Source organism: Pristis pectinata, chromosome 38 (assembly GCF_009764475.1).
Source record: "Pristis pectinata isolate sPriPec2 chromosome 38, sPriPec2.1.pri, whole genome shotgun sequence".
NCBI classification, from domain to species: domain Eukaryota; kingdom Metazoa; phylum Chordata; class Chondrichthyes; order Rhinopristiformes; family Pristidae; genus Pristis; species Pristis pectinata.
The window spans coordinates 8073603-8096357 of record NC_067441.1 but is presented as its reverse complement, the minus strand read 5'-3'; the positions used below and the strand labels follow the sequence as shown (position 1 = coordinate 8096357).

Here is a 22755-nt window from a genome sequence, read left to right as displayed (position 1 = left end):
CCACAGCTTTGGTAAACTGCCTCACTGATTCCGGGCTCAGATATTGGGAGTTGTCTCCCCCTGGGTGTGGGGTCCCTTGTGGCGAGGCTGGTGGTGCCGCTGGGGGGGGGATCTGCCTGTGCCCCTGTTCCTTTCACTGGTGGTCCAGAATCTTTCCTCTCCCGGTGCTGGGTTGCATCGGATGCAGTGCTGTTCCCGGTCTCCCGGAGCTGGGGGTTGGGAGCTCGAGGCGGTCAGGCTGTCCTCAACCACCCCCCCCCCCCCCCCCCTTTCGCTGGTGGGGGGGTGTCAGTGTCCCCCAGGGTGTTGGTGCTGACACCCCCTTTCATTGCCTGTGCATAGGTACAGGCCCATTTTGGGCAGGCCTTGTAGAGGTGGCCTGCTTCCTCGCACAGGTTGCAACGTTTGCTGTCTTGACAGTCCTATGTGTGGTGACCTTCCTGCTTGCAGTTCTTGCAGATGACTGCGCTCCACTGGGCCGCCACGTGTTTGGGTTTGTTGCAGTTGCAACACACCCTTGGTTGTCCCGTGTACACCATGTATCCACGGTTCCCTCCGATGGCATACGCTGAGGGGGGGTGGATGATGGATCCATTTACGTCAACTCTCAACTTGATCTTCACCTGGCACTTGCTGGTCCAGATCCCAAACAGGTCCTTGATGTCGTCGCAGCTTCCCGCTCCGTCAATGTACTGAACCAGGAAGGTGAGGACGTCCACCACGGGCACATGTGGGTTAAACATGTGCACCATAACCACACGTTCCTTCTGGGTGGGAAAGGTGAAGAGAGGCTGCACCTTCAGTAGTGACAGCGGAGCTTCGTTCCCCTTCTCCCGAAAGTCCTGCCACAGCTTCTGCCATCCCACCGGGTACTTGAAGGTAACATCGAAGTACCCATTACCCGTGAAGTCCTGGAGGCAGTAGATGTCCTTTGCCTCGAACTTGCATGTATCCAGCAGGACCTTACTGATGAAGAGGTCCCTTGTGAAAGGGTTGCCATCGCTGAGGTCCTTCACCGTCACTCTGACGGTATTGTGGATTCCTCCTCCCGAGGTGTTCATTGCTGCCGCCATCCTGATGTGGTTGCTGAACAGAGGAGTTAGACTGGTTTCCCAGTCAGCATTAGGATCCTCCTCTGTGTCAGCAGGTTAAGCTCTCATCAGGCGGCTGCTTGATCGTGAAGAGTCCTCGATATCTTCTCCTCAATGTCGGTGTCTGCAGAGATCTGCCATGATCCACCACGAATTCGTCCTGGGAGAACCGCCTTTCTGATCACGGTCTCTCCCCTGCCAGGCCCTTCTCCTGGTCCAAGCTGACCAGGCAGGTGTTCCTCGGCCCTCCTGATCACCGACGGTTCCCTGCCAGGCTCCCTGCGGGAGAATTCTCCTCAAACTCTCATGTAGAGTCTTTATCGGAGGTAATTGATGGCTGTTCCTAAGTACAACCAAAACTGAATCACAGTGTCTGCTAGCACAGAGAATTGGTTAGCTTCTTGTGCAACCTGGGTACTCATCAAAGGGAGGATGAACAATTCTGAAGTTCTGAGATCATTGCAGCAAATTATCTGCTTCTATCTGACAACATCAAAGATGTTTTTCAACCTTGCTGCACTTGTTCACTTGCTGGTCCTAGAGTATGGTCTGCAACCTGCATCTATTAGTTGTATTTTGTATGGATTTTGTTAATTCACCTCTGTTTTCTTTCCAAATGGTTTATGCCTAGCTTCTGATCCCACAGTTTTGAGTAGGAGCTCATAAAGTATTTCCAGTATTTTCTGTTTTTATTCCAGGCAGCTACTAATTTTCCTCAATATACTCCCTTGATAATTATTTAGTGTTAACTTGTACTCTCAATAGATTTATTGCCACGCTTTGCTGGGTAGTGTTTCCTTGGTCTGAATTGAATGGATAAATTCAATGGTTTTTCAGTTGCAATGCCTGGGGGAAATTTTCTGTTCCTAACTTAAATTAAGGAATTGTCTCCCACAGTTTGTTGCTGACACTGACTAAAATTGAGAGTTCTATTGCCCAGTATTGTCATTCAGCAGCTTCCAGGACTTCTTGAAAGGAAATTGTTTTCAAAGTCAAAATTAACTTGCCATTTTACTATCGGATTTTATTTTTAGTTGTAGCCACAAAGTAAAGAAGTTGATTGGAATTGTGATTGAATGTAGAACATAGAACATTACAGTACAGTACAGGCCCTTTGGCCCACAATGTTGTGCTGACATATTATCCTCTGTGCCCTTGTACCTTCCTCCAATCACCTTAAAATTATGTCCTTTTTGAGTGCCTTTTGTTTTGGCATTTACAATTGATTTAAGGGTTTTTGCCTGTTTTTAAAAGTACGTGGAAATCCAGTGCATCTCAAGTTGGTTCAGATTTGGCAAAGCTGATCTTGAGTGAGTTTACTGCTGCGTGCATCCAGGTCATCGACATCGATAGGTGAGATGTGGTAACCACATGGCCTATCAAAGTGGTGCAGTGTAAAATCAAGGCTGGTCTTTTCTACGGAGAGCTCAACCTGCATCAGGTTGAATGTTCACAATAAGTTGATGGGTGGTTGCACTAAAGCCTTCCTTGCTAGTAGTACCATACGTAGGTCCCATTCAAGCCTGAACTGAACATAAACAGTTTGAGACTAAATTGCTTCCTTGACTCTCTTCAGTCCCCCAGAGATCAGAAATTGTGAATAATGAATAGGGATTTCTCCAATTGTTGAGAGCTGGGAAGCAAAATAAGCTTGCCTTTCTAACACTTAACATCTCTGCTGTTGAATCTTCAAAGATCCTTCAAAGTCTGTTCACCAGACTGACTCGCTTCTTTTCCACACTTGATTTTGTAGCATACCCCTATTATCTATATATGGTGACGTGATTGTTTTCATATGAGAAAGCCATTAACTAGCTAATTCATTTGGTTGTAGTTTTAAACTTGGTTGGGCTATTTCATCTAAGTTGCTTGGTTCTGAGCAACCCTGCTTTATCAATGAGCAGTTCTAATGGCCTTCCTCCTGCACCTTCAGCCATTTTGATATCTCACTAGAGTCGTACTTCAACTTTAGAATCCCCATTTTCAGCAGTCTTCAGGCATGAGGTGCAGAATACTATTGTCAATTGCTGCGGAAAATTGAATACAAAAGTAGGGAGGTTATATGGGGCCATATCGAATTATTCAACAGCTCATCCTTTGTGATTTCTACCAGCTTTAAGATTAACCTTCCCTGCCCTTTCAGACTTGAAAGGGACCGTTACTGTTGCAACTCCCTGGTCCCCACACCACTACTTGTCTTGCTGTGCAGACTGAGATGGAATATTTCTGTTCTTGCCATCCAAGGAGCCAAACGGTCTTCCCAGGTGAAGCTGTGATTCACTTGCACTTCCAATCTAGTGCACCACATTCAATGTTCACAGTATTGTCTCCTCTACATTGGCAAAACTAAACACACAAATTGGCAAAATGCAGATTCAGTCTGTAGAAGCAATGCTGAGTTTTCTGTTGTCTGTCACTTTAATTCTCCATTGCACCCTCAGTCAGACCTACCCATCTCTGACTTTGTTGTACTGTTATAACAAGCAAGTTATAATACATGCTTGACAAAGAATACTTCAGCTTCCTTCTAGGTATATTGCAGCCTTTCTACACTCGATACCACAAAATAAGGGTTCTGCATTTAATTTTTTTTCTCTCTGACTCTTCCTCAAAAAGGCAGTGGAAGCAGAGATCTTGACTATTTGCAAAGTAGAGGTAGACATAGTTGATAAGTGTGAATGATTACCATTGGATGTGAAGCAGGTTACAATCAGATAGTCACAATCTTACTAAAAGCAGCAGAGGGGGCAAGTTGTCTACTCCTAGTGGATTGGGCTAAGACATTGGTGAGGCCAAATTTGGAGCATTGTGGTGCAGCTCTGGTCACCTGACTATAGGAAGGATATCAGTAAGATTGAAAGAGTGGCAGAGGAGATTTACTAGAATGTTGTCAGGTCTTCAAGAGTTGAGTTGCAGGGAAAGATTGAACAGGTTAGGACTTTATTGCTTGGAGCGCAGAAGAATAAGGGGAGATTTGATAGAGGTTTACAAAATTATAAGGGGTATATGACAGAGTAATGCGAGTAGGCTCTTTCCACCTAGATTAGGAGAGATAAGTACAAGAGGACATGGCTTTGGGGTGAAAGGGGAAAGGTTTAGGGGGAACTTCACTCAGAGGGGCGGTGGGAGTGTGGAACAGGCTGCCATCTGATGTAGTAAATGTGGGCTCACTCTTAAGTTTTAAGAATAAATTGGATAGATACATGGACGGGAGAGGTCTGGAGGGTTATGGACTGGGTGCAGGTAAATGGGACTAGTGGAATTACGTTTTCGGCACAGACTAGAAGGGTCGAATGGCCTGCTTTCTGTGCTGTAGTGTTCTGTAGTTCTAGTTTGTATGTTTGTGCACCTTGGTAGTTTATGCAAAAGAAAAGACTTTCCTGATTCGCCTTTTGCTAAACTCTTATGGCTGAAAGGATGAGAATCAGTAGCCTGAAAAGCCTTGCTCTGAACTTGTCTACTGATTATAAGCTATCTTTATTAGTCACACGTACATCGAAAACACACATAGAAACGCACTTTTTGCATAAGTGTTCTGGGGGCAGCCCGCAAGTGTCGCCATCCGTATTAGATTGTCAAGGACTGTCATCTGTTTGTCAGTTGTATCATTATACCAAGGTTGTTATGTTATTCCTGCCAGATTTGATGGGTCCTGGGTAGCCAAAATCTCTGATCCCAAAGGTACATTGTATTTTTCATTGGGTGCGGTCGCTGTATGCTTCACAGCTATTCCACGTTTTCCTCTTGGACATGAGCTCATGTTCGTCCATCCCCAAGAAGTGTAGCCCCTCTCCACCCTTTCGGCTCTGTCCAATTGCCCTTGGTTATGTGTTTTCAAGTTCTGGAAGCTTCTATCAATTCTCTCAGTTATCCATCACACTGGCAGTTGTAAGCTGTTTCCCATTCGCCCATGTGCCTATTCTACTGGCAGTCTCGGCAGCCACTGCGATTGCACACCTCTGGGACCTTCTCATTTGTTAAAGGCAGGAAGGTGTCCAAAATCTTGACATAATCTGGTACTGTTCTTCCTAATGTAACCATTTTGTAGTTGCTCTCACTCCCTGCCTCTTCCTTCCTCCAGATATTTTTATCTCCCTACACTCGTACAGTTCTTCTGAATCTCTACTTGTTATTCTCAAGCTACGAAGGAATATCCTCCACTATCACCTTTTCGAAATGCTTTAAATTAGGTCCCATTGTACTGTTTCCTACCTTTACTAGCATCTACATATTAAGGTTTCTCAATTTCTCTTTCAATGATTTTTGAAACCTAAACTCGGTATCAGTGCTGGCCAATGTACTCCAATCAAACTTGCAGTAGTTTTGCTGCGTGGGGCGTGGGCATGGGTTGTAACACTGGAAACTCAGCAAGCTACACCCTGATTGTGTTTCCAGCATAATGCATTGAATAGCCGGTTTCTGCCTATGAGCCTCTGTGATTAATGTCATTAATGAAAATTCTAGGATCTGTGATTCCATAGCTTCTGTTTCATCTTGGAATTGGTAAAATCCTAGACCTCCTCTATTGCCTAGGCAATGTATATCTAGGAATTTACTGTCTACTATTGTGCTTTAATCACCACTGTCTCCTTTTAAGTGAAAATAGCAGTAAAACCACAGTTGTTTATGGGTGAGGAAAAGCACCCCTGCTTCTGATTGCTATCCAGTACGTTCTACCAGAAGGTTGTACTTGATGAGATCTGGCTGAAGCTTGGATGTGCTTTAGCCCCAAGCAATCTTAGCAACAGCTGTAGTGCTTCTGACTTCTGGTGATGTCCCTGGGTGTTGTGCAAGAGTGACAAACAAAATGGGATTACTGGCAACGTAAGATGTTAGTGCAAGGATGTAGATTTGGGGGTTTGTTGCATAACTTGAGACTAGTGAGCCAAAAAACCTGGCTGACTGATGAAAATTGGGATCGTGTAATCTGTAGAGATCTTGGAGGATGGCAGAGTTGGAGGAGGTTAGAGATGAGGAGAGGGATTGGAGAGCAGCTACCTGATAAATGAAAAGAAGGGCAAGAGAATTGGGCAGAGTTTATCAAGCTTCATAGTTCCAATAATCATGCCACAGCTTTCAATCTTCTATAGCCTGGCTTCTAGCCATCAGAAGTACACATGTATGTTATCATTTGGACTATAAGTGAACTATAACGCAAATTGATAAATTAAATTGGTTTATTATTGTCATATGCACCAAGGTACAGTGAAAAGCTTGTCTTGCAGGTCAATTCATTACACAGTGCATTGAGGTAGTACAAGGTAAAAGAATAACAAAACACAGAATAAAGTGTCATAGCTACGGAGAGTGCAGTGCAGGTAGACAATAAGGTGTAAGGTCATAAGGAGGTACGTTGGGAGGTCAAGAGTCCATCTTATCATACTAGGGAATAGTCTTATAACAGTGGATAGAAGCTGTCCTTGAGCCTGCTGGTACATGCTTTCAGGCTTTTGTATCCTGCCTGATGAGAGAGGGGAGAAAAGAGAATGACCCGGGTGGGTGGGGTTTTTGATTATGTTGGCTGCTTTACTGAGGCAGTGGGAAGTATAGATAGAGTCCACGGAGGGGAGGCTGGTTTTCATGATGTGCTGAGCTGTGTCTACAACTCCCTGCAGTTTCTAGCGAGGAAAATAAAATGATACTGCCCTTGGATTTGATGAGTTCACTTTTCCATAAAGACCAGTAATTCAGCTTTTATTTGTTGGGCCTTGAGTGTGCAGGATTAAAATTGCTGTTCTACCAAGGGGGTTGGAGTACAAGAGCAAGGAAGTTGTGCTGCAATTCTACAGGTCTTTGAGATGATGCCTGGAGCACTGCATGTTATTTTGGTCCCAATTGCTACAAAAGAAATGCTTGCCTTGGAATCGGTACAGCTTAAATTCACTGGATTACTATCTCTGGGAAGAGATTGTCTGTTTTGTCTTTACTGGAATGTAAAAGAAAGAGAGCTGATCTCATTGACACACACAACGTTCTGAAGGGGTTGACAGAGTTGGGGTCAAGAGATGGTTTCCTCAGGCTGGAGATTCCACAACTGGGGATATAATCTTGGGGTAGGGGGACAGCCATTTATGATGTGTGAGAAGTGTCTTTATTTGGAGAACTGTAAATCTTTGGCATTCTCCACCCCAATGGGTTATGGGGGCAATGGCTGTTCAATTGAAATCAATTGATTTTTCCTTGCCAAGTGAATGATGAAATTGTGCAGGAAAGTGATCCTGAGTTACAGGATAAACCATGATGTTATTGAATGACAAGGTGAACTTGAGGGTTATATGACCCACTTTTTTCTTGTGTACCACTTACAATTATCTGGATATACAGTGATGCAAAAGAAATTTTAATTCAGCTTGCAAGACCTGCTCCCTTTTATGAGAAACCAATCCTCTAATTTTGTTTCGTTCTCCAAAGCAAAACGCTGCGTAACTGAAAGTGCTCAGCAGGTCAGACAGCATCTGTAGAGAGAGAAAAGCAGAGTTAACATTTCAGGTTGGTGATCTTGCATCAGAACAATCACTCTACTGTTGGAGGATTATTGTCAGTCCTTTACGTTATCCATTAAGTCATTCTTCCTCTAACTTCAGACACCTGAGTGTTGATGAATTATTCAGCTGTAGGAAACATCATGCAGACACTTTCAACATCCTAACCTAATACATATGAGCATGTATATCTAATTTGGTTCTTTGGATTGCATGTTTCTGCCCCAATTCTTTTCCTTTTTGAGGAACGTATTGTCCCTGTCATATAAACTGCAATTGGCTATAAATTGGCTGTTTCAAAGCACCAGACATGACCCTCTACACCAAAATTCCTTTATGGAGAAACGCTGTAGGTCTTTGTAAACCTGCATTCATTTCCCAATCCTTGTCCCCTGAGAAGGTGGTAACAAATCAACTTCTTCTGAAGGTAGAGTCACACAGTATTATGAAGTGTGGTTCATGATTTTTGACCCAGCAGCAATGAATGAATGCTGATGTATTTCCAGTTTGGAAGGCAACCTTGAGGTGATTATGTTCCATGCACTCACTGACGTCCGATTTGGTAGCAGGGGTTGGTATTTTGGGAGGTGTTGACACACTCCACAGATTGCTGCAGTGTATTTTGTTAATGACATTGCTGCCTTTTTCCCTGTTCACTTTTTAGGATCTAAGTGGCACTGGCCAGCATTATCACTTTCCTGCACGATTTCATCATTCACTTGGCAAGCAAGGCCACCATTCCCTAAGTGCCTGTGAGAAGGTGATGGTGGCCTGCAGCTTGAAACTGTTGCAGTGCAAGCAGTGAAGGGGCTCCCCCAGTTCTATTGGGTGGGTGTGGTGGGGGATTTGGATGCAGAGACGAGGAAGGAAAAGCAATATATTTGGTATTAGTTTATTATTGTCACTTGTACCGAGGTACAGTGCAAAGCTTGTCCAAGTCAGGATGATGTGTGACTTGTACTTTTTGCTGATAGCGGTTGCAGGTTTGAGAGCTGCTGTTCAGATAGCCAAGGCACACAACTTCAGTGCATGCTGCACACTGCAGCTAATGTGTGTTGATGATGGAGGGTACCAATAAAGCAGGCAACTGTCCTGGATGTTGTTCAGCTTCTTGACCATTGTTGACCTTCACTGGCAGAAAGGCTCTAGGGTGTAGGCGAGTTGAGTCACTCCCCACAGGAAACCCAGCCTCTAACCTATCTACTTTTGTAGTTGAGTTTCTGTTCGATAGTGACCTTGAGGATGATGGTGGGGGACTTGGCAATGGTAATGCCATTGAAAGTCAAGGGTAGGCTATTGCTGTGGAGGTAGTCATTGCCTGGCACCTTAGAGATGTGGCTTTTACTTTTCACTTACAAGCCTGTGGCTGCATGTGGCCAAGGTACTGCTGCATGCAGGCATGGCTGCTTCAGTTGCTGGAGTGTTTGAAAACTGAATTGAACATCAATCATCCCTACTTTGAAGCAGCTGACAAAGGTCCTAAGACACTGTCCAGAGGGTCTCGTGCAGTCACATGCTGGGGCTTAGATTACTGGCCTTCATCAACCACAGCCATGCTTTATACAAGGTTATAGTTCCAACCACTGAAATGTTTTTCCTTTGATATCATTTGAATTCAGTTTTACCAGGGGTCATGATGCAATGTTTAATCAGATATTGCTGTGCTCTTAAAGGCAGTCGCTTTTCATTTTTGGAATTGCAGCTCCTGGGTCAATGTTAAATTGGATGTCTGGAGCCAGCTATTGACAAAATTCAAACTAAACATTGTGGTCGGGTTTTTAGTAAGTTTGTGTCACTGGTAGTGCTGCTACACCTTCCAGAGCTTTGACACTTGAGTATATACTGGTTGACGAGTTGTCCTGCTTTTCGTGGATGGGACATGCCTGATCATGTCAGATGCCAATGAGGAGGCATACAGGAGTGAGATCGATCGGCCGGTTAAGTGTTGTCGCAACAACAATCTCTCACTCAACGCCAGCAAGACCAAGGAACTGATTGTGGACTTCAGGGAGGGGAAGTCGGGAGAACACACACCAGTCCTCATTGAGGGGTCAGCGGTGGAAAGGGTGAGCAGCAGCAAGTTCCTGGGCGTCAACATCTCGGAGGATCTATTTTGGGTCTAACACATGCAATCATGAAGGCAGGCCAGCAGCTCTACTTCGTTAGGAGTTTGAGGAGATTCTGTATGTTACCAAAGACTCTTTAAAATTTCTATAGGTGTATGGTAGAGAGCATTCTGGTTGCATCACAGCCTGGTACGGAGGCTCCAATGCACAGGATCGCAAGAGGCTGCAGAGGGTTGCAGACTCAGCCAGCTCTATCACGGACACAACCCTCCCCACTGTCGAGGACATCTTCAAGAGGTTTGTGCCTCAAGAAGGAAGCATCCATCACTAAGGACCCTCACCATCCAGGACATGCCCTCTTCTCGTTACTACCATTTAGGGAGGAGGTGCAGGAACCTGAAGAGCCATACTCAATGATTCCGAAATAGCTTCCTCCCCTCTGCCATCAGATTTCTGAATGGTCCATGAACCTTACCTCATTATTCCTTTTTTTTTTGCACTATTTATTTATTCTTGTAATTTATAGTAGTTTTATGTCTTTGCACTGTACTGCTGCCGCAAAACAATAAATTTCACATCATGTAAGTCAGTGATAATAAATTTTGATTCTGACCTGGGCAGTTAACATTGTAGGCTTGACGCCAGTGATCTGAACTGTTTGTCTAGAAGTACATATAGTTCTGGAGTGAAAGCCTTCAATCCTACAGCCAGGATGTTGTCTGCAAAGGCTGAAGCTATAGTTTTGTTCCCTGCAGATCCATCCCCTGCTGACTGTGTGGAACTGAACAAGATTGTTTGCAACACTGGGGTCAAATTTGATTGAGTTGACATTTGGATGTCATATCCATTCAATTACATTGCCAGACCCCCTCCCCACCTCAGCTCAAGCTTTGCTGAAACACTTGTCCATAGTCTGTTTATTTCTAGACTCTGGACTGGCCTGCTTTGTTCTAAACTTAAGTCATTCAAAACTATGCTCCCTATGTCCTAACAATCACCATGCCCTGTTCATCCATCAGACCTGTGTTTGCTGTTCCACACTGGCTCCCTGTTAAAATTATCATCCTTGTGTCTAAATTCATCCATGCTCTATTCTCTCCCTATCCCTGTAATCTCCTTAGCCTTAACATTCTGTTTATCAGCACTCTTTGTTTTGACTTCTTGTTCAAACCTAAATGTAATGGCTCCACCGTGGTACTTGTTACCATCAGGTGCCAACCCTCTAAACTGGAATTCCTCCTGAAACTCCTGCCTCCTTGTTTCAGATGCTTCTTAAAGCCTCTCTTGAGCAGGCTTCTGGTCATCTGACTGTATCTCCTGAAGTGGCTTGGTATTAGGAGTATTAGCAAATAAAAACCTACTGTGAAGCACCTTGATGTCTTTGAGACACAATACAAATTTTGTTTTTATCTTAATGACATGCTTGTTAAATAAATAGATATTGAAGGCATTTGGTACCATAAACGTACAGCACGGTCTGCTGGTTATCAAGCTCCAAATATTACACCTACTGCACTAGATCCATGTGTTCAATTGGTTTTACCACAATTTAAAAAAAATTTCTATATAGCTGCTGGAATGGGTAAGATCTACTTGGAATGACTGTTGGGCACTTCACCAGGATCACACAGCTGGCTGTGGGCATAAACCTGTGTGTCCTGTCCCCACTGCCATATTAACTAATCAATATGCTGTGCCATTTACTTATCACACCAATTACAGTTCAGTGCTGTTACCGCACCTGCTTAACATAGAACTGGAAGTGTACTGTATCTGCTAGATGTCCTCCACCAATAGATTTCTGCATTTAACCCAGAGTCTCATGAAGGCTTTCGGACTCCTACCTGGACTTTAGATCCATGAAAACACTCTAGTATTGTAGCTATTTTTCATTTGTAAATCCAGCAACGTGCCATTTGATATTGATCTCATCGCGGCCAAACTCAATCCCATGTGCACCTAACACCAGCATAGAGGGCATCCAATGGCTAACCATCAGAAGCAGGGATTTGTCTTTTTACCCACCTGCTACAAGTTATAGAGAAAATGCAGTGTTTGATCTCAGCTGGGGCAATGAAACAACTGTCTACTGATCTAGGAGCCAGAGCCATGTGTTTTGAGGTTTGTATGGTTTCTGCTTAACTGGGCAACTGCAATGATCTTTTCTCAGTGAATTATAGATACCCAAGGGTGGTGACATACTACAATTTCCTTTTTTGATTGAAAGAAATTTTATGAAATGAACAAAGTGATTAACTCCCTGGACAATTGAGGCATTTCTTTGTCATCAATATAACCTCTCTTTCCATTCTTCTGTGCTTCTCCAAACTGATTTTAACTGTTTTACTTTCAGAGCACGATGATCGTGTTGGAAATTTTCCGGTCCGTAAAAAGAAGGGACGTGGTCCATTCCGGTGGAAGATGTACAGTGACGTCAATCACAAATCGAGGAATCGAGGCGGTGGAGGGCCCAACCCACGTTCACGGTTCGAGGATGAAGACGGTGACGTGGCTATGAATGACCATGACTCACCGAGACCACGGTTGTAAGTAGCAATCTGCAAATGTAGGGCTGTTAGCAATAGCAGCAAAAAGAGAAGAGTGATGCAAGACTGCCAATGCTGGAATCAGGAGCAGAAAAAAAAACAAACTGCTGGAGGAGCCCGGCAGGTCAGGCAGCTTCTGTGCAGGGAAACAGTTGATTTTTCGGCTCGAGACCCTTCATCCTTGATCAGTCTCAACCTGAAGCATTGACTGTCTTTTTCTGCCCACAGATACTCCCTGACCCGCTGAGTTCCTCCAGCAGTTTATTTTTTGCATGTAAAGAATAGTCCTCAGCTCTCTTATCACTGATGTTTTGTTTTTGTACAGTTTCATTTGACTTGTTTATTGAGAACTAAAGCTGTGAATTAATCGTGGTGATTTATCTAAGCCCAGCCCTGACTTTATCTCTCATCGGCTTTACCAAGAGCCACATGCTGAGGTGTGTTCCATACTTAAAAACAAATTTGGCTATCTAGTATTAAATCAGCGGGGGCCATTCCTATCCTGCACCACGATCCAGTTTTATTGTTATAGAGTCATAGAAACAGATGCAGCATGAAACAGGCCCTTCAGCCCACCAAATCCATGCTGACCATCAACACAGTGAAATGCATCTTTTGTGTAGTGTGTTCTGGGGTCAGCCCACAAGTGTCGCCACGCTTCCGGCGCCATCGTAGCATGCCCACAACTTCCTAACCCGTACATCTTTGGAACGTGGGAGGAAACCGGAGCACCCAGAGGAAACCCACGCAGACACGGGGAGAACATACAGACTCCTTACAGACAGCGGCGGGAATTGAACCCGTGTCGCTGGTGCTGTAATAGCGTTACGCTAATCACTACACTACAGTGTCTGCCTGCAAGATTGCAGCTGAGGTCGGGATTGAACCTAGGTCTCAAGCTGTGAGGCAGCAGCTCTACCGTCTGTGCCACTGTGCTGCCCCCTTACTTTTCAATGAGAAAGTATTGACGGGTCTTATAATTTACTGAAGCAATGTTTCAATAAGAAAATGAATATTTGGCTAACATTCACTGAAGTACACCATGTGTGTTAAAATTGTGAATTCCCAGATGCTTGCAACGAAGCATTATGTGACATCCCTTGCAGATCGGTTATAAATGTTGAAAGAATGGGTGCGGTAAGGATAACAGTCCTACCCTTTTTGAAATGGCGTTGGCAGTCCTACAGCTCAAGATGTACTAACTTGTAAGAAAAATATCCACCTAGATTTTTATCCTCTGCATTGTTTTGAACGTAACCATACTTAAAATTAACACTCAGCAAGTGAAAACAGGAATCATGCTTTAATGGAGAGGTTAGTGGAAATTGCAAACTCTTCCTAAATGTTGCAAGGAATAATTTAAATTTATGGTCTTTAGAATTTTTTTTGTTGAAGGCAATTGATCTTCACTTTTTTTCACCAGACACCACTTTGAATCTTCAGTGTGAAAGCTACAATAATAAATTAACACAGTGCTTTTACCATTGGCACCTCACTTAATGCTCAGGAATGAGATTGCAAGTGGAATTACCACTAAAAGGGATCATTATAGCATGATGTATAGAGCTATACAGCTTTGGCCCAGCAAGGCCATGCTGACCTCATTGTCCACCTAGCTAGTCCCAATTTCCTGCATTCGGCCCATATCCCTCCAGGGCCCTCCCCTCCATGTGCTGAGGACCTGGTTGTGGACGTAGCCCTTCGCTAATGATTAAAGTGATCTCATCACCACATGACTCGGTGTGGAGTGACCACTGGGGTAGTGTGCAGTGGCTGCCTGTGAGGGTTTAGTTTTGAGTGGGTTGGTGCAAGTGGTGTGGCTGTTCAGTACCTAGGTGAGCGTGGGCTAGTGCTGGATTTGCTAGTAGCAGCCATTACATGCGTAAGATTCCACGGTGTGTCTCTTTGCCTCCTGCTGGAGTTGATAAGGAGTTGCTGTCACCACCTCTCCTTGGTTGCCTGCACAACTTTCCCCAGCTAGACATGTCTATGGTAACATGCTCAACTGTAGTCACTGTATTGTTTGGACTTCAGATCCAAGAGTTCCATAACAAATTGGTGCTTTCTGGGTTAGTGCTGAATGGAGTACCATACCCTACTGGTACACATGCCATACTGTATGTGGTATGTGTGCTCTCTCTCTCTCGCGCTTGCTCACTTTTAGAGTCAAAGAGAGCGATCGTTAACTTGCAGGCTTTGCAATAAAGCAGTTAAGGCTATCAAGTTAAAAATGGGAGGTAATTAAAGTTAGGAGTTCAGTCAACTTGTTTAACTGGGCCAATTACCATGCAGTTGTTAACTGCACTTCAGTTGTGTGTTGGGCTGTGTTGCCAGGTTGGGTCATGCAGAAATCTCTGCTTCAAGGCAGTTCAAACAGCAGAGCAGCTTTGCTAACTTTCCTGAAATTAAATCTGGCTGTTGTTGCAGGAAAGGGAGTGTCGAGTCTTCATGCTTTATGGAATGTTCAGTTAAAGAAGACCAGCTGACCCATCAGTCCAATGCTAAGCTCTTTGGATGTGTTTTATGTTTAACACCACATTCCTGTGGTTTTAACAATGCAAGTTCCTCGTCCTCGAGAATCTGTCCTCCTCCTACCTTTTTCAGGGAGAGCAATTCATGCCCTACAACTTGCAGTGAAAAGCATCCTCCTCATTTCCTACTTGATCTCTGGTGTTGATTTATTCACAGGAGACTATTTAGCTCTTTGGCTCCGTACAGTCCTTTTATCCCCCTCATTTCCCTATATCCCTTTGAGTTAATCACTGACACTGGTCCATCAACTCCCCTTTGATTCTTTTCCCAATTATTTGCAGTAAAGGATAATTTACAGTGGCCATTTCACCTAAAAGCAGGTTTGGAATGTGGGAGGAAACTGGAACATGCAGCAGAAACCCATGCAGTCATGGAGAGTGTTCAAACATCGCCTGAAGTCGGGATTGAAGCCAGGTCCTCACAGCTAAATGCTGCACTGCTGTGTTGATTATGGTTATTTGCTTTCTTGCCAAAGGGAAATTCCTCTACCAAAAACCTCCATTTTGCACCTCTTGAGGGAACAGGCCCAGCTTTCCAATCTCTCCTCATAACTGAAGTCTCTCGCCCCTTTGTACTCTTCCCAGGACTTTGACATGTTCCATGGAACATCCAGCCTAGAATTGCCCACCTTGCTTCAGCTGAGGCCCAACCAAAGTTCTAGCATGGTCATTTTGGTCTTGTGTCCTACCTTTTTATAAACTCAAGTAATCCATGTGCTTTTTGAACCACCTTGTCCACCTGCCCTGTCACTGTTTAAGGATTTGTGCATTTTGCCCCTCTGCGCATCTCCTCTTTGCATCATTGTGGCATTTGCAGTAAGCTTTCGTTTCATTATAGAACAAGTCAATGATGTCACTGTGGCACTGCTGTGTTTTTATATACCCTCCTGTCACCTATAACTTCCCTCCTCATCTGCTTTCTGCAGGCTTTATAAGCTGCTCCCTTTTTTTTAGTAAGAGTTGAAACGTGTAGCTGATCTGAAACTATCCATCAGAAACATCACTGCAAATGAGTCTGGAGGAAAACAGCACCACCCCCTTTGTTTCCCATCTTTAAACACACTTTTTAATCTGTACTATGACTTCCAAATTCCTCTCACTTCCACTATAGAGTCATAAAACATGGAAATAGGCCCTTCGGCCCAGTGAGTCCATACTATCGCACCCATTTATGTCAATCCCATTTCATTACCCCCATATCCTCATCAGCTCCCCTCAGATTCTGCTACTCACCTACACTGCAGGGGCAATTTAGTGGCCAATTAACCAATTGATTCACGTGCCTTTGGCCCGTGGGAGGAAGCTGGAATACCTGGAGGAAGCTTGCAATGACCGGGAGAAGGTGTGAACTCCACAGGCAAGATTGAACCCAGGCTGCTGAAGCTGTGCCCATGTGCAGAGCTTTACCAAAAGCCATTGAAAAGAGTAGTAGCTTTGAGAGGAGTCACGTTACTCAAATGCACAGCAGTGTGTGAAGACGATGATTTTGGAAACCTTGTAAGAAGGTGTGACAATTGCATTTTGAATGGGCTAAGTTTGAAGAGAGCAATGGAAGATTTGCAGCGTAAGCATTGAAAACTCTCTGATCTTCATGAATTACTCATCAAATCAGAAATAATTGATTTAATATTAGCTGGAACTTGCACTTTACTCTCCTGATGATTTAGCCATATTGGCGACTCCTTTTCAAATATAATGCATTGGCTGAAAATGCTTTGAGTATTTTGAAGTGCTACCTATATCCAAGTTTTCATTTTCTCACTGTGAGTTCTCCTAAGAAAACATCCTTAAACTGCAAGGGGAGAAAGGTAGCACAAATGTTCAACTTTTGCTCCCTCTCTCCCCTTCTTTTCCACGTATATTTAATAATTTATGCGCTTTTGTTCTCGGCTCAGTTCCTCTTGGCAAAACACTTGCGAATGTATGTGTGGGACGCTCTCGGAGGCACCTGTTACTTAGTGCCACGTTTGGGCATCTATCGGTTTGAAATGTTTCCAGTTGTACATGGATACGGTGGACCAACTCGTCAGTGAACCTTTGCTACTCAGTAGCAGAATTACTTGCTGAATGTTTTTCAGTTAACACGTGTACTAGGAAACCAGGCGTGGAGATGGGTGTCTTGTCTTCCCATTTCATCAGAACAATTTGGCTGCATTCTTGAAATACAAAGCCAAAATTGTCAATGCTAAAAATCTGAAATTAAACAGTCGGGAATTTTTTTTTATTGGTTTCTTCTCCATATTTATTTTCAATATGCATCTTTTCTTCATTTGTCAGTTATGTAGTATGGAAATAGGCCATTCGGCTCAACATGTCCATGCCTACTTGAGCCAGTCCCATTTGCCTACATTTGGCCCATATTCTTCTAAACCTTCCCTATCCATGTACCTGTCCAAGTGTCTCTTAAACATTGTAATTGTACCCGCCTCTCCCACCTCCTCTGTCAATATATTCCATATACCCACCACCCTCTGTGGTGGTGGGGGGGGGGGGGGGACTTGCCCCTCAGCTCCATTTATGTGAAATGTTCCAAGCTTCTCTTTTATATATGGTTCACATAAACGTTCTCCCACACTTGATTTACGACCCTGACAGTGTAACATCTTGCATTCTTTCCTCGTTATCGAGCTTTCCCCCATCGATGCCTGTCACTACTCTTGTAGTGGCACATCTCTGCTGCAATGGGTTCCTCGTGAGACTTGAACCTCTTTGTTACTGTGTTGCACAAGCTAGACGTTGTTGAAGTTCCAAAAATTAGTGCAGAACATGTTGTAATACACAACAGATCAATCAACATCTGAAAAGACCTTTTGGGTCCGGACTTCTGAGGTGGAGAGTTTCCCAAAACCCAGCTGATTCTCTTTTGGTTTACAATGCAAAATTTGATTGAATTGGGGCTTTTCTTGTCTGGTTCATTTATTAAGAGCTATCAGGGGAACTGGTAAACTTACCCATCTGTGCAGTAAATTTTACCATCAGTTTATTAAAGCCACTATAAATGAGCTACTAAAACACCGAAGCAGCTGCTAAGTAAGTGTGGGTCATTTAGTACTGATTAGAATCGCAGATATACAAACAAATCAGCGTGTGGTGACCTTGGATTACTGTAACATGCATTTAAACTCTTGGCTACGTCTGTATATGCTCCATGTGGGTCCACCCAGACACTCTTAATGTTAGCAGATGTGAAAAGCCCCAGAAAATACCTTTAATTTCCCATACCAGTAGTAATCCATCACTGACTTAAAGTGCTAGAAATTGGAGACATTCGGTGCTTGCTGAAAACATTCAATACCACTTGTTCAGACTCTCTCTCAGGCAGCAATTAAGTGCCTATTAGGGAGGTAGGATGTGGTCTGCAAAGGGGATTCCTGAATTCTACATTCCCATGAATAAGAATTTATTTTTTGAAATTTGTTTGCTATTTGCTCCTCCTTCTTTACCATCTGGCAGGGGGATGGAAACCAGGATGTTAGGATACAAGCTGTTAGGGTAAGCGAGGAAGTTTATAGAAACAAGCCCAAGACAGTGAGGATGGCAAGAAGGACAGGCAGGTGAGAAGTCAGGATAATTTGCTGAACAATAGAAGTACAACAAAATCAATAGCAGATACTGGACTAAATGTACTATATTTAAATGCACGTAGCATTAGGAATAAGGTAGATGACCTAGTGGCACAACTACAGGTTAATAAATACGACATTGTGGCAATGACCGAGTCATGGCTTTATGGCGGATGTGATTGGGAACTGAATGTCTAGGGGTACACAGTGTATAGGAAGGATAGGCAGGTAGGCAGAGGGGGAGGTGTGGCCATGATGGTTAGTAATGATATAAAATCAATAGAAAGGAAGAACATTGGGTCAGAAGAGGTGGAATCCTTATGGGTGGAGCTAAGAAATAGCAAGGGTAAAAGGACAATAGTAGCAGTTATATATAGGCCCCCTAATAGCAGTCAGGAAGTGGACAATAAGTTGCAGTTTGAAATAGAAAAGGTGTGCCAGAGTGACAATGTGAAGATAATTATGGGGGATTTTAACATGAAGGTGGACTGGGAAATCCAGCAAGGCAGTAGATCTCAGGAGAGTGAGTTTGTGGAACGTCTACGGGATGGTTTTTTGGAGCAACTTGTTGATGAGCCCACCAGGGGATCAGCTGTTTTGGATTGGGTGCTGTGTAATGAACTGGAGGTGATTAGGGAACTAAAGGTAAAGGAACCACTGGGAACCAGTGATCACAATATGATTGAGTTCAGTTTCAAGTTTGAGAAGGAGAAGCTGATAACTGGTGTATCTATATTTCACTGGAACAAAGGAAATTACGTTGGCATGAGAGAGGAGTTGGCCCAAATTGATTGGAAGAGTAAGCTAGCTGGAGGGACGGCGGAGCAGAAATGGAAGGAATTTCCACAAGTAATAAGGAAAATGCAGGATAGATATATTCCAAGAAAGAAGAAGGTTTTGAATGGAAAAAAAAAAGGCACAAATGTGGATAACGAGAGAGGTGAAGGCTAAAATAAAAGCAAAAGGGAGGGCATACAAGGAAGCAAAAATTAGTGGAAAACAGAAGACTGGGAAACTTTTAAAAACCTGCAGAAAGAAACAAAGAAGGTCATTAGGAAAGAAAAGATGAATTATGAAAGGAAGTTGGCAGATAACATTCGAAAGGATACTAAGTTTTTTTTAAATATATAAGAAGTAAAAGAGAGACACGGGTTGATGTAGGACCAATCGATAACGGTGCAGGAGAGATTATAATGGATGATAAAGAGATGGCAGAAGAACTAAATGAGTATTTTGCATCGGTCTTCACTGTGGAGGACATCAGCAATATACCAGTTAGTCAGAATGGAATGGAACTGAGTTCAGTTAAGATTACTAGAGAGAAGGTGCTAGGAAAACTAAATGGGCTAAAGACTGATAAGTGTCCCGGATCGGATGAGGTGCATTCCTGGGTTCTGAAGGAGGTGGCTTTAGAGATTGCGGAGGCATTGGTGATAATTTTCCAGGAATCCGGCATGGTTCCGGAGGACTGGAGGGTCGCAAATGTAGTTCTGCTGTATAAGAAAGGTGGGAGGCAGCATAAAGGAAATTACAGACCTATTAGTCTGATGTCAGTAGTGGGAAAGTTATTGGAATCGATCCTCAAGGATGGGGTTATGGAATACCTAGAAGTGCAAGGCAAGATAGGTCCCTAGCCGACATGGTTTTGTGAAGGGAAGATCCTGCCTGACCAACCTATTGGAGTTTTTTGAAGAAATCACAGGTAGGGTGGATAAGGAGAGGCCGTAGATGTTGTGTATTTAGACTTTCAAAGGCCTTCGACAAGGTGCCGCATAAGAGACTGATTAATAAGATGAGAGGTCGTGGAATTACAGGTAGGATAACAGAATGGGTGGAACATTGGCTGGTTGGCAGGAAGCAAAGGGTGGGAATAAAAGGATCTCGTTCTGGTTGGCTACCGGTTACTAGTGGTGTTCCGCAGGGGTCAGTGTTGGGGCCGCTTCTTTTTTACCTTGTACATTAACGATTTGGACGATGGAGTAATTGGTTTTGTGGCTAAGTTTGCAGATGACACCAAGATAGGTGGAGGAGTAGGGAGTATTGACGAGACAGGAAGGTTGCAGAGAGACTTAGATAGTTTAGGAGAATGGACAAGGAAATGGCAAATGAGATTCAATGTTGAGAAATGTGCAGTTGTACACTTTGGAAACAGAAATAAACTGGCAGATTATTATCTAGAAGGAGAGAAAATTCAAAGTACAGAAGTACAAAGGGACTTGGGGGTACTCGTGCAGGATACCTTAAAGGTTAACCACCAGGTCAGGTCGGCGGTAAAGAAAGCGAATGCTATGTTGGCATTTGTTTCGAGAGGTATAGTATATAAAAGTAAGTAAGTGTTGATGAGGCTCTACAGGGCACTATTGAGGCCTCATTTGGAATACTGTGCACAGTTTTGGGCCCCATATCTTAGGAAGGATGTGCTGATGTTGGAGAGGATTCAGAGGAGATTTAAGAGGATGATTCCCGGAATGAAAGGGCTTACGTATGATGAGCGTTTGTCGGCTCTTGGACTGTACTCACTGGAGTACAGAAGAATGAGAGGGGACCTCATGGAGATTTAAAATGTTGAAAGGACTGGACAGAGTAGATGTGGTCAAGCTGTTTCCCTTGGTGGGTGAGTCCAGGACCAGAGGGCACAATCTTAGAATTAGAGGGTACAGGTTTAAAACAGATGAGGAGAAATTTCTTTAGCCAGAAGGTGGTGAATTTGTGGAATTCCTTGCCATGTACAGCAGTGGAGGCCAGATCATTGGAGGCGTTTAAGGAAGAGGTAGATAGATATCTAAATAGCTGGGGTATCAAGGGATATGGAGATAAGGCCAGAAATTGGGGTTAGATTTTTTTTGCCCGCCCCCACCCCCAATTTCTCATTTTCTTTTCTTTTTTCCTTTTCTTGGAGCAGACTTGATGGGCCGAATGGCCTAGTTCTGCTCCCTTGTTTTGTGATCTTGATCTTGTGATTCTCATCGGTTTGTGTAAGGTATTTTATAGTTCCTGTTTCTTCCTCACAAAGCATCAAATTTAGGGTTTTTGTCAGCTGTCAGTGCTTTTCAGCATAACTTTCATTGTTAGGAGTTATTAGCAAAGATAAATTTAGGGGATAAATATTCTTGAAGGCGGTAATACCAAGTATTCAGATAAATGACGAAAGTCACTGAAATATTATCGGGAAGAAGTCATCTAAATTGGGGTGTTTTCACTTACTCTGAAAGGTTAAGGGTGGATGAGAGAATCTGATTACTGGAGATTTTAAAGATCATGAAGATTTATAACAGCGTAAATAGGTTATTTCCATAAATTCACGAGCCAGTAATGAGAGGGTAGAAATTTACAGTATCACAAGTAATTACTGCATTTTGTGTCAATAAAGGTTAGAATGCAGAATTACAAAACATTATTGAGGCAGGATCCAGAAGCTGTTAAGAGGATTAAAAGTCTGAAAAAGGAATATCGAAGGATGTGGGTTGGAGCATCACCAAGGTTTTAGACTAGATGGCTCATGGAGATAACCAGCATGTGATTCTGCCAAATGGTCTACATCTGATTAATTTTGGTTTTCCATAGCTCTATCAAGGATTTGTGTTATCAGTGATTTGTTTTGGCATTTACCTTTTAATTTGCATAAGCAATCAGTGTGATTTTGAAAATCCCAATGTACACATACTTCGGACTTTATCACTCAATCACTTGTCTGTTTCCTGATTTGTTTTGTATAAACTCTATTATGAGGAGCATTAGCATTTACACCCATAAGAGGAAAAGAGGATACCGCATTTCATACATGTTGAATTAAGTTTCTTAGAAAGAGAGTCTTGCGTTTTGTACAGCAGCTTGCATATGATTGCTAAAAGCATTGACTTGATGTACAGTCCAGTGACTTATTTTTGTGTTAGGTGCAATTTTACACACGGCAAGATTGGACAAAGGCTAGTCAGGGAATGACTAGTCTATTTAACATCATTGTAAAGTAGTGGAGAATGTTTCCCAGAATTGTTGATGGAGCCTATTCAACCCATCCATCACCAGATTGGGCTAGACCACACCAGCCATCAAGCTCCACTCTCCTTTTCTCTGACCGGTTCGTCTTGGAAAGCAACATCATTATCCCCTTGTACCAAACAAATGCTAGAGGAACTCAGCAGGTTTGAAGGGGAAAATGGACAGTCGACACTTCGGATCGACAGCCTTCATTGGATCAACAGTTCAGTTGAAGGGTCTCGTCGTAAGACATCAACTGTCCATTTCCCACTACAGATGCTGCTCGACCCACTGAATTCCTCCAGCATTTTTTTATTTTTGTTGCGCCAGATTCCAGCATCTGCAGTCTCGTGTCTTTATTATCCCCTTTTCAAGGTAAACCCCACTGTGACTCTTCTGTTTTAGATTTTGTTTTGCTTCTCTTGGAGTCAGAGATCAGCACAAAAATCTAGTCCAGCTCGGTGCAGCGACGAGAGGTGGTGTATCTCGGATGAAATA

General features: G+C 43.4%; 1 protein-coding gene across 1 annotated transcript in view; it reads left to right on the top strand.

The window, feature by feature from the left end:
• Positions 1 to 22755, top strand: part of LOC127587014 (nuclear RNA export factor 1-like) — a 77152-nt gene that overhangs the window by 12621 nt on the left and 41776 nt on the right. The window contains 1 exon segment of the mRNA XM_052045124.1: positions 11993 to 12185. Coding sequence (XP_051901084.1) covers positions 11993 to 12185 — 193 coding nt within the window.